Consider the following 12,985-nt stretch of genomic DNA (forward strand, 5'->3'; position numbering starts at 1 on the left):
GGCGGTACGGCGGACCAGTGGTTGTTAGCATAATTGGACCGGTGGTTCCCAAAAATATAGCTGCTAGTGTAGAGTGTGATTTCGATATATGAGTAGGTGCGGGTGGGCTCATGAGTAGGTGCGGGCGGGCTCATTGATTTCTTGCATTAATATGTGGGCGGGCTCATTGATTTCTTGTCTTAATTATTGCTTAAAAAAATACATTAAGTACGGAGTATTACAGCATTTTCTATGGAACGAATAAACATGAAAAATGGGTTAGTCAAACCTACACTCTTGTTTATTTTGCTCATCCCACTATGGACTTTACAAACATGAGAAATGGATGGTCAGACCAACAAATTTGATGATTTGTACACTACGGGTTAACATGAAACGCGCGTCTCATTTAGAACCTCGCGGATAAAAAAAACTTGTTGTCGCTGGTAGTTGAAGACAATCATGCTGGCTGTGATAACCCGCCAGCGGGTAATGTTAATTCTCCAGCGGTTGATTATCAAACGTCAACTGCTACATCTCAATCCAGCCATCCAATGGCTCTTACTTTTTTCATTATAAATTCAGCTCATTTCAAATTTAAAGTTCACACTTGCTACACCTTTACTTTAAATTTCTCAATTTCATATCATTCCAATTAGAGCTGGCAAACGGGCGGGCCGGGGCTGGCTTGTTACGGGTTACACGGGTTCGGGTTAACACGGGTTAAAACCCGCGGGTCGATATTCTTCACGGGTGATCATTTCTTCAACCCGCACCCGTAACGGGTAAAGCTTGCGGGTTCACGGGTTAACCCGACTTGTTTAATTAAAAATAAAATTATAATTTCATTAAGTTAATTTGTGACAAAACAGAGACCAAAGTCACCAAACCACATAACATAACTTGGGGATAATACTAAAACATAGGATTACATAGAAAAAAAAACACAATTATAAGTTCTCTAGTCTACTGTGAAAAAGAGTAAAGAATCAAACCCTAACCTAGGATTATCGTTTCTAACCTAAAATCAATTCACATCCACCACTTTCATCACCTGCATCTCAATTTCATTCATAAATCTTCTCGTTATCACTACCACTAATCTGCAACATTAATCAACAACAACAAAAACACAAACCCATCTTCATCCCATCATATTACTAATCCAACTCACATACACTTCATCTCAAACTGTCTGCATGTTATCAATTACAGCTGAAATCAAATTTCAAACGGCACATCCACCATTAAAAGAACAAAAATGCTAAAATTACAACAAATGGACCAAAAAGGAATATAGTGGTGATAACTATAATGGAGAGACCTGTAGCTGCAAGAAATTAAGTTGTTGTTGCCATTGGTTGGGATGAAATCAAACGAGGAAGCACCGAAAACCCAAAACGGTTTTGTAAACTCAGCATCGATGGAATAAATCGATACCACCTCGTTTCTGTGCTCAATCTGCATCAGGGAAACAAGACAATAGAGCAATGGAAAATATGCTAACTTATTTGATAATATTCATTACATGAAATAACTCCCTCTCTTTATTCCTATATAATAAACATTGTTTCTAGATCCTGTAAATATAGTCCAGAGTGTCTGCAGGCATGGTTGAGCTATATCAGCTGACATGGACAATACAATTGAGCCAAAGCAAATACTAAATACATACTGCATCGAGGTTGGCCAGGTCGCAGTAAAACCCGATTGGCAGCGGCATGCCACATTAGACTTGACTGGGATTAAAATTCCAATTCATGAAGTATGTTACCCGAATTTGAAAAAAGGCAATAATGTTAGAGTGAGTACTGTACATACCCATTTGTAAAGGTTCCAGAATCCACTTTTCCTGTCTGTAATGAAAAATAGTTCCCCTGCATACAGGAAAAAATATAAACATCCAAGGAATTTGGAACACTAAAATATATATATATATATATATATATATATATATATATATATATATATATATATATATATATATATATATATATATATATTATTTTTTTTTAAATTCCTTCAGTAAGTACCTTTAGAGGACCACTTGGGCTCAGATGGAGACTCTACCAGCATAGGATCACCACCGGCAACACAGATCCTTTGGCTTATATCTCTGCACAGGTGGAAAAATCAAAACGTTCATTTGCAGGAACAAAAGGTAGCTTAAAAACCCACAAACTATGGTAGATTAGAAAGGAGCCACAAATGTGACAGTTTAAACACGAAAGCATACACACCCATCCTTGGAAATGTAACCAACCCAAAGTTGTGCTTTATCCCATGGCATGTTAGGGTGACCCCATTCAATCCAAGCTAGCCGCTCTCCTTTGGAATCCAGACGGGGGAATGCGTAGAAGTCATTTCCACCGACTAACACTTTTGGTTCTGATACAAATCCAAACAAAAGATCCAATAACCAGCCCAGAACTAACATATGGGTCAGGTTAATTATTATATATAAACAAGACATGTGTTTTGTGATAATGTTTACCTTGGTTAGTTTCGCCATTAAAGGTGACGGATACAATTGTCGTGGTGGGATTTATGCTACTGTCACGAGTATCTATCAAAGAAAGGAAAACAAACTTGAGAATAACCATAAGATGAACACCAACGGGTAAAGTAAGAAAAGTGGATTTATCAACAAGTACATATGCTTCCTAGAAACTTACCTTCCCTTACTGTGATATAACTACAGGTCCACCATAATCTGGAGTAATTGGTATGGCAAAGGAATCTGCTCACCAATGGAATGTTAAATATTTGACAGATGAATTATTAAAAAAAGGTGCAGTTTCTAGTACAATTAGACAGGTGTGAAACATGGAAACACCCATAGCTAATATGAAGTTACGACCTTTGAGGTCCAATCTTAAGTGTACCAAGCTGAGTTAATTTGTACATAAAGGCTTGAATTTTCTCCAACTCAAAATACTTTTGTCTATAAGACCCAGAACAAAGAAACACAGTAAAGTACACTATTGACAACTACATAAAAAATGGGAAGAATAAGAAACCAGACCTCCAATTATCTGCTTGTAGAGTCTTTGATCCGCGTAATTCGAGAAAACGACTGTATCACCAGAAACCGTGAAAGCCTTACCTCCATATTCTTGAGCTAATCAACAACAACAAAAACGCAAACCCATCTTCATCCCATCATATTACTAATCCAACTCACATACACTTCATCTCAAACTAGTAACCTAATATCCATATAACAGGTTCTCAGATTAATTCCAAATTGAAACAAATGATTCACCCTTTGCTTAATCTTCAACTTGATTCCATCATATCCCTAAACCGTCAATTTTCTTTTTTTTTTCAACTAAGTTTCAAACCCGTGAACCATGAATTCTCTTTTCTATTAAGAACCCTAATCGATGGAGTTCATCCAATTATTATACGAATCTAAACCTCAATTTAACAAAATCATCTTTCAATTTCATCGTATTCATCACCAATCAAATTTCCAGTTCATGTTGGAACCCTAACTCACTGATTCTTCAATGTGAATTAAATTGAAAATCAATAACTAAAAATTCAACCTTAAAATTAACACCCAATACCCATCATTACTTGATTTCATTCTCAATTTGATATAAAATTTTCAATCCATTCTAGAACCCTAATCCTAATTTTACTGATTCCTCTTTCTTCAATCATCACGAAACCCTAACCAAAATTAACTCCACAGACTCATTAACTCTTTCCTTGATTCACTTATTCATTAAGTTTATTCAAATTTCAGAAGAATCATGAATCACTCACTCACAGTTCGTGCGGTGGAGAAGAAAAATGGAAAGAGAAAAGAAAAACCAGAAAAGAAAGAGAAGAAGAAGAAAAAAGAAAGATATCTCTTCATTTAGTTTTAGGGTTTCTCCTTTTATACCTTAATCGTGTGGATGTGATTAACCCTAGATAATTCGACGGACAGGATTATGTTAAAATTACTAATTAGTTATTGTGGACGGGTTTACGGGTTGTACCCGCAGTTTCACGGGCCGGGACGGGTTAACCCGTTTATTCACAAGCCGGCATTTCTCCAACCCGAACCCGGCTTGTTTAGAAACCAGCCGAGCCGGGTTCGGGTTTTTACGGGCCGGGCACGGGTTAACCCGCGGGTTTCAGCTTGTTTGCCAACTCTAATTCCAATACCATCTTTTCCTTGTTTTTCACGCACAACTACTCATATCATCCCCATCAGGATTTTTCTTCTTCAAATAATCCATTTTTCTAACAAATATGGCATCCCCCTCGCAAGAATCCCGACAAAAATCTCAAGCAAGAGCTACTAGAGTTTGTTGTGTCAAGTATACTTTGGATGAAGACGAATCAAAATTCTGTATTATTTACAGTAGATCATATCAATGGTTTCTCACAAGAAAAGAACATTTTTTATGAAAAAATTATAAAGAGACTTTGTTAAGAATCGGTAACATCAATCACCGTGATGATGACGGGTTGTCTCATCGTTTTCATGCAATTAGCAAAGACGTTAGTAAAAATGTAACTTTGATCATGCAAATGTGGCGCTCAAAAAAAATGTGAAACTGAAACGGATAGGGAACACAGATTTCGGGAAGAGTGGCAAAGATCCCACAAATCTGGGTTTCCAAGACGAATCTTGTTACAACATTCTGAAGGTGCTTAACAAGTTTAATCCATATTTGTTGGAAGGTAATCAAGTGCCTGCAAGATTACCACATGGTCCAATCTCGCAGGATTTTCAAAATGGTGGGCATGTTTCCTCATCGGAAGGAAATGGATCTCCATATGTTGGGTCTCCAGTGATATAATTTTTAATTTATTGTTGTAGTAATAAAGATTCGAACTCTACGACTTGTGAAGATTAAATTTAAAGGTTTAATAAAAGTAATAAAATAGAGAGTTACTGGGACTAGGATTCCACCGCATTCATATCATAGGGATCAATTATTTGTTCTCAACAATTATTGCTCGATAAATAAATAAAACATCGACTCTTGTTTTGCCAAAGTAGATCCTTAAAACATTAGTAATAAATCGTAAGCATGGGACATCAAACATTTAAGCAAGCATGACCCATCTAATAAAATAATAACTAATTAACTCGAATCATAAATCAATTCAAAATAAGTGCAAAAGTCATATAGAAAATAATACAAATTCACCCATGTGTGAAGTTCGGCTTCCTCCGTCGACCCAGTGTTGGGGTTTAGCTTCTCATGATAAAAACACACTCAAAAAGATAATTCATTGCTCAAATGATGTTTTTATTAAAGAAAACTAATATTACAATGAAACTGCAACGTTGTATTGCCGTTACAGAAGTCACCGTTAAAAGAGATGTTTCAAATTCAAAACAAGTGTGCGAAACTGACTGTTACGAGTACTATTTATAAACGACAGTTTTCTGCGACAGTCAGTAGGCGTCAAATGTTCTTCTTTTCTTCTTCTCTGCTTCTGCTATGCAACCTTTTGTTCTTCTCCCCAACTCTCGATGCCCCTCAATAGTATCCTCAACACCTCTTTGTAGATGGTAGATTTTCGACAAAGGCTAAATTCGTAAACTCATAATTATACGAAGATCTGATTCAACAATCAGACGTGAGTATCGAGACACGGGTCTCTCATCGAATTCTCAATGGAGAGTACTTTCTCTCAGAGTACATGTAGATATGTAGTCTCACGACTGGACAACGACATATCTCATGAATACTGAATACTTTAAGTGATTATTTCTATATAGCATCACGAGATGGACGGCTCCTAGACAGCTTGCTCTGCTAGTATAGAGCGATAACGTCATCAGGAACAAACAACAAGTTTACCCTAACTATATAAAGGATATGACCGGCAAGCTCGTATCAGGATAATTAATGCTCCTAGACAGCTTGCTCTGCTAGTATGGATCCACAAAGTTAATTATTCCTAATTACAATCGCTACTATTCCATGGTCGAATCCACGACTGGTCCCATGGAATGACAATAACAATTGTTCTGATTCTATGATCGAATCCACAGCTTGATCTCATAGAATAGCAATAATTATATTATCTCATTACTCCGATTTCATGATCGAATCCACAACTGGTCTCATAAATGGTAATAGATAAACCTTAATTACTCCGATTCTATGATTGAATCTACGATCCCATGGAATGGTAATGCTCACTTTATTATTCTGAATTCGTAGTCGAATCCTCAGCTGATCTTATGAATTAATAATAAACATCTTATTACTCAGTTTTGTGAATTATTCCCCACTGAATTCCACAATTAGTAATAAATAATCAACAACCGGGCGTCTGAGCTACCTCTAAGTAAGCCCCGATTCAAATGGTGAAGGTGTATTCAACGATGATACACTAACAGTAACCGCACGAACGAGTATTTCAAAAATACAACGAAACGATGAACCTATGCAAAATAGAGAAGAAAATAATAAATAATTAAAAATATTGACCAGGGTGCTGGGAGCACGGACACACGACCAACCGACCGTGGCATGGTCAATCCCACGCCAGTTTTATATTTTTAATACATTTTTATTATTTTCCATGATTTGGTGAAAATTCTCTCATTTTATCAAATCTCCTTCGTCTTGAGGAAACTCCTCGGTTTCATGGTACTTCCATAAATCCATAAAAAATAATATAAAATTAAGGAAAGGAGTGTGGGGCGCGACCATTGGCCAACCGGCCATGCCTTGGTCTCAACCGGCCCCACACCCACGGTTCCTTATTATATTATTATTATTTCTCTAATTTCATGAAAAAACTCCTTGATTTCATGGTATTTTTGCACAAATCATCAAATAATAATAAAATAAAATAAATTATAAAAACTTGTGGGACCGGGCCTTGGCCGCCGGGCCATGCCTTAGCCGGTCCCACACGCCCCTTTGTATTATTATTTTATTATTAGTTTTCCTTGAATTCATCAAATTCCTTGATTTCATGGTATTTCTCTCAAATTAGGAAAAATTCCCTCAAATCATCAAAATACCTAAAAATATTAAAAAATTAGGAAAACTCGTGGGACCGAGCCCTAGCCGGCCGGCCATGCCTTCCACGGTCCCGCACGCCCTTGTTTTTTAATATTTTTTGCTTCCTTGAACTCATGAAAACTCCTTCAATTCATGGAAACTCCCTAAATTCATCAAATTTCTCAAAATTCATGAATTTCTCATAAAATCATTATAAAATTAGGGAAACTCGTGGGACCGGGCTCTAGCCGGCCGGCTATGCCTTCCACGGTCCCACACGCCCTTGTTTTATTATTTTAATATTTTTTTGCTTCCTTGAACTCATGAAAACTCCTTCAATTCATGGAAACTCCCAAAATTCATCAAATTTCTCAAAATTCATGATTTTTTCATAAAATCATCAAAATATTATAAAATTAAGGAAAAGGCACCACGAGACCGTGGTCACGACCGGCCGACCATGCCTTGACCACGACGGTCCCACGCCTCCTCATTCCTTATTTTATAATTATTTTTCATCATCTCATGGTGTTTTCCTCAGTTTCGTCGAAACCCTAATTTTGGCATATTTTCTCGAATGGATGCTCAATTCCATACCAGAAAATATCAAAATTCTCAGCACTGAGACACGGACTCCTTGGGGACACGAGCACGCTATCTTTACAGACCAAGATTGGCTCTTTGGATCATGGAAGCCGGTCCCATCAATTTTCACAGTTTTGACCTAATTTGCACAATTGCTCGTATTAGGTCCAAAACTCTCCCAAACACTTTGGATTTTCATGAAGTGATCGTCAGGCAGTCACGGGACAACCCAGGGCCGGGTTCATGACTCCATGGTCGGTCCCTCGCCTCGTCATAATTAATTAGGTTTTCTCACCTAAGGCTCATACGAGCATTTTCGAATAAATGATTAAACCAGCATTTAATCATTCTTTCACCAACAAATCGTTAAATCTTAAGGAGTTCTTGTATTTTCTTACGTGAGCATATGGACACTACATGGTTGATCCACGGTCCCATGTAATCGCTCCCTCCTTCGTCCCATGGTTTAAATTCTGACGAACCATGAATTGATCATCAATTGATCAAATTAGGGTTTCTGAATCCAAGGATCATCATTCCAGATTCTAACCTTAATAATTTTATGACGACCTCATGGTCATTAATTTTATTAATTATGCTCGGTTCAACGACCAGTATTCTAATTAATATTTTTGGTACGCTGCCAATAATCCATCAGACGAGCAACACATGCTCAGACGATCAAATATTCAACAATTCATCACATGAGAAACACTTGCTCAGATGATAAATATTTGTTCAAACCAAGGAATATTGGTTCAACAATCAATATTCAACGATCCACCGAATGAGTAATACTTGCTCAATTCATCGTAAGAACTATACTTCTGTCTCATGACATGTTCAATTCACGAGTTTCAGAACATCATGTACAACTCAACGACTACATGGACTCATCGTCCCATCAAACCATGAAGTCATCAATTGACTAACTACCACGAGACGTCAATCGTGTCACTTGGGGGGATATCACTTAGAGTTTTGGTCTGGCGGTCTTCTGCACGTGTGTTCAAACACACAATGGAATGTGAGCAAGTCGTGCAATCAGTTGAAGGAATTCACGAGGTAGTGGTGGAAAATCGACCAAGTCTCCACACGTTGAGCAATTGGTTTCAAACACGATATCCACTTCCCCACTCCTTGATTCCATCAACTGTCATACTTCATGGAATCATAGTGTCTACAATTCCAGCAATATAAATAAGTCTCTGAATCATGATTGAATCATCATCAGTATCATCAATCTCACGTCAAACTGAAAACACGAGATCATCAACTCATCAATTGAGCAACTACTCTCAATTGAGCAATTTCAATCACTCAGAGCTTATCGTATTCATAATTCATACACCCACAATCTTTGATTACCATTGATTCCACACATTTCTCAGCTTCCCTCATACAGATTAACCCATCCTCTCTTGTGACCGAATTTACTCTGGAATGGTCATTGTCTTGATTTAGGCCGGAGTACTACAGATTGATCTCTCGAATCTAAAGCACCTCCTTGGCAGCGGTGCATCTGTGTGAGGTTTAACATTTCGCTCGGTTCGAGGAGTCTCCTCCGTACGGTCGTCTCCTTAATTCCTTAAAAACCAGCAAATCGTTTTTTCCCATCTACACTCTTTTATACTCGACAGGGTCTTCCAATCTCACTATTCAATGCAAATAATCCTCCCTTTACTCCTCTGCAATATCTCGAGATTTTATTTCCTTCTTTATCTCTTCACGGGCCTGTTGTTGGTTATCTTTCCCTCTTTAACTCCTTCACGCTCGAAACATATTTCCAACACGACAGAGATTACGTCAAACCTTTCTAAAATCATGCCAGCCTTCATTTGAGACGGGAAAGTGAGAAATAATCCCGTGAAACCCTACTTCCCTGTTTTATTCAAACCCAATCATCTAGCCATATGTGGTCGATTCTGAGGACCTTACCAGTCATGTTTAACTCCATCAAGCCTAATCCAACTAAATCCAACGATTAAACCTCCCAAAATTCTCTCAAATTCCAAACTGAACTTTCAGACAGGGAATAAGCCCGAAAATGATATTTTCTCCAAATCCGTGATTCCAGCCAATTATGATCGAAACAAAACATCTTACCACTCATGTTAAACCATAACAGGGTGATTGCAGCTCACTGGGACGATTAAATCTCGCCAAAACTCCCGGAAATTCTTCACAGAAACTCCCGGAAAAACATGTAACTCTGTTGTCTACACCACGGGTTAGCTAGCCAAATTCAATCGAACCAAATACCCTTACCAATCCTTTTAGGACATATCAAGACATCTCACAAAGTTTCAGCCATTGAGTCTCGCAAAAACGCCGTTAAATCTACAACAAAAAATTCTGCCATTTGAGAACTAAATTTTCCCGCCAAAAATCTGCATTTCAAACGAAGAAGGTGAAGTGCCCCTTATCTTGTGGTGGGGTGCCGATAACAGGTGGGTGCTGAGAACAAATTTAGGATGCACATAACCGTGGGTGCCCCTTACCCAAATTGAGAGTCCGAGTAGTAGTTGTCCTCCGGGTGCCTTTAGCAACTTTTCGAGCGAATATTTCCAAAAATGTTTATTTGCAAAAAAATACCTAAAAACAGATTTATTAGTGATAAAATGAGTCCCAGCTAATGTATTTATGGGTGAAAATGTGTTGCACTTTCGTGCTTATCAAATTCCCCCACACTTACATTTTGCTAGTCCTCGAGCAAAACAGAAAATTGACCCGCTACACAGCTGGTCATATAATAAGAGAGAGTTAAACCCGCGATACATTTTTTTAGAGACCCGCTACATAGCTGGTCATAACCCTAACAATCATAATATATTTTTTTATAGACCCGCTACACAGCTGAGCATTCATTTTTTTTTTTATAATTTTTTTTAGACCCGCTATACAGCTGGTCATTGAAAATACCCAACAAAAGACCCGCTACACAGCTGATCATGATTTGCAAGGAAATTCCTGAAACAATAAAGTAAAAAGTTAAACACTCCCCCACACTTAAACATTACATTGTCCTCAATGTAACTGAGTCATCCAATGCAAAAGTTAAGATGAGAAATCCATAAGATGCAAAAAAGTAAAAAAAAAAAAAAAAAAAAAAAAAAAAAAAAAATACACCTACTAGAATGTACAAAAAGGATCCCCATAAAATAATAACCTGAAAACTTGGGGATCGACCCAAAATACAATATTTACAAACGACAACTTCACACTTATATCATGAAAACGAGGAGACGCTGAAACTATCAAAAACCAAGATTTACCCCTAAACCAAGTTTTTACTGCACAAGGAAGTGCGTAAAGAACAAAATATGGGGATTCTATTGAGACTGGGGAATTATCAATCGGCTCATGCACTGTATCATAAATAAGAAAGTCCTCTGGGTATTTAGATGCAAAGTAATCCAACAACACTCTAGAAGCACGCAATTCTAACCCTAAATTAGGCAACTTTTGGAAGTCTATGGGTCTAGAAACAACCTCTAAGTTCGGTGAATTATCTTGTGAGATAGATCATCCATGGAATTAGGCAAATCATCTACACAATCATCCACAAGGTCATCTACAAATTCTGTCTGGAATGGAGAGTCACTACAAGACTGATCATTATCATCATTAAATAATTTTTGGCATTCCAATAATCTCAGTCTTTGTTCCAAACTAGATGGTGTGTGTTTATAATACTTCTCATATATATCTCTAGAGGAGATTCTTCACTTACCTCATGTGGAACAGAAACTCCATACCATTGCATGCGCTTATATTCAGCAAGCGTCATCTTAGATGAGGTTTCCTGGTAACTTGACTTTCTACGCTTATATTCCGCCAGCGTCATTGTAGGTGACGTCTCCTCAGAAGAAGTCATCATCCTAAAAATGTCCCTGAAAAGAAATACAAAAAGAAACCCATAAAAAGGAAAAAATAAAATCTAAAAAAACAAAAAAATAAAAATATTGTACAAAAAAAAAAGAAAAAAAAAAAACCTAAAAATTAATCTAAAAACAAATCCGCGTCGGCGACGCCAAAATGATATGATTTTTAATTTGTTGTCGTAGTTAATAGGATCCGAACTCAAAGACTTGTGAAGATTAAATTTAAAGGTTTAATAAAAGTAATAAAAGAGAGAGTTACTGGGACTAGGATTCCACCGCATTCATTGTTATAGTTTTTCGATTGCGGTAAATAAGAGTTCGTTGCTCGGACTTGTAAAGATTTAAAAACAAAAATATATACAAAATATGTCACACGATCAAGATATACTAGGACTTCGGATTCCACCATTAACCACATTCAATCAGTTCATATAACGACTCATAACTATTCTAGCTCTTTTGTTGACTCTTTTATTTGCCAAAAATAGATTTTGTAAAAAATCAATTGTAAATCACAAGCACGGTGCATCAAAAGCTCTTACGTCTAAGCATACACCATCAAACGAAATCACAACTAATTAATAAAAATCATAAAACGATGAAAAACAAGTGCAAAAGTCATAAAGAATCGATTATAGTTACCAAAAGTTTGTGAAATAAGGCTTCCTCCTTCATCCCAGAATTTGGCTTTAGCTATTCATATCAAACACACACTCAAAATAATAATTCAAGCTCACAAGGTGTTTAAAAGATTGAAAACGGATAAAACAGTGGATCTACGACCAACGCTGAGCGTCCAGAAAACAACGACAATACTTTGATGCTGTAAACAAAGACACAAGCCAACTGTTGTTGACGTTGCTGAAAATAAGACTGTCCTGGGTAGTCTGTTCTTCGTGTTCTTCAAGCTCTTTAATGGCAGCAGCAGCAGCAGAACCCGTTCCTGGATATCGATTGTTTCTGCTCCTCAGAGGCTCTGCTCGACCCCCAACTCTCGACCCAACCCTCTACCACTTCTCAACAGCCTTTATATACACAACAAGGTCCAAATAACTCGAATAAATCCGAGTTTATCTCCCTTTTTCTTCACGTGCAGTTGAGAGAGAAATCTATTTTCTGTTGCTTTGTACGCGTCTGTTAGCTATAAAATAGCCACCAAACTCTTCCTATGACTTGAACAGGACCAAATACATAATTATCCAGCGTAAAAGTCTCCTAAAATCTCCACAAAATCTTCGACAGTGAACAGCAGGACACGTCTCTCTGCCTGGACTTTGATCTCTTCTTCCGTCTTATCCAGCCCAATTGGTTGGGTCTAATTGCTTGCAACAGGCCTGTTATGTCTTCTAGAGTCCATACGTACCAAATACATCCATTGAATCTCCTCAAAACTCGCTCAAATTCCACTTTCAAAACTGTTCTTCGCTGCTGCCATTTTTCCCGCCAGTTTTTGTTTTGAATTTTGAGAAGGAAACTGACCTCCCCCTAATCCAGTTATGGTGTCCCTTTAGCACATGCCCTGAAATGGGGTGCCCCTTATCCAACTTAGTAGTGTCTTTAGCA

The 12,985-nt window shown here is 37.5% G+C and overlaps 1 protein-coding gene across 2 annotated transcripts; it reads right to left on the minus strand.

The window, feature by feature from the left end:
- Window positions 1-1,105: 1,105 nt before the first annotated feature.
- On the minus strand, window positions 1,106-3,803 carry LOC113280324. 2 transcript variants are annotated; one of them, XM_026528976.1, is made up of 8 exons: window positions 3,005-3,803; window positions 2,655-2,719; window positions 2,474-2,545; window positions 2,220-2,367; window positions 2,013-2,095; window positions 1,801-1,856; window positions 1,304-1,440; window positions 1,106-1,174 (listed from the first exon to the last, which is right to left on the minus strand). In XM_026528976.1, the coding sequence occupies exons 4-8, from the start codon at window positions 2,267-2,269 to the stop codon at window positions 1,150-1,152; spliced, it is 351 nt and encodes a 116-aa protein (XP_026384761.1). In that variant the 5' UTR covers window positions 2,270-2,367; window positions 2,474-2,545; window positions 2,655-2,719; window positions 3,005-3,803; the 3' UTR covers window positions 1,106-1,149. The 2 variants fall into 2 exon arrangements, with proteins under 2 accessions (XP_026384761.1, XP_026384755.1); XM_026528970.1 differs by having other exon boundaries at window positions 1,106-1,440.
- Between the last annotated feature and the right edge of the window lie 9,182 nt (window positions 3,804-12,985).

This window comes from Papaver somniferum, chromosome 1 (assembly GCF_003573695.1).
Source record: "Papaver somniferum cultivar HN1 chromosome 1, ASM357369v1, whole genome shotgun sequence".
In the NCBI taxonomy this organism is placed as follows: domain Eukaryota; kingdom Viridiplantae; phylum Streptophyta; class Magnoliopsida; order Ranunculales; family Papaveraceae; genus Papaver; species Papaver somniferum.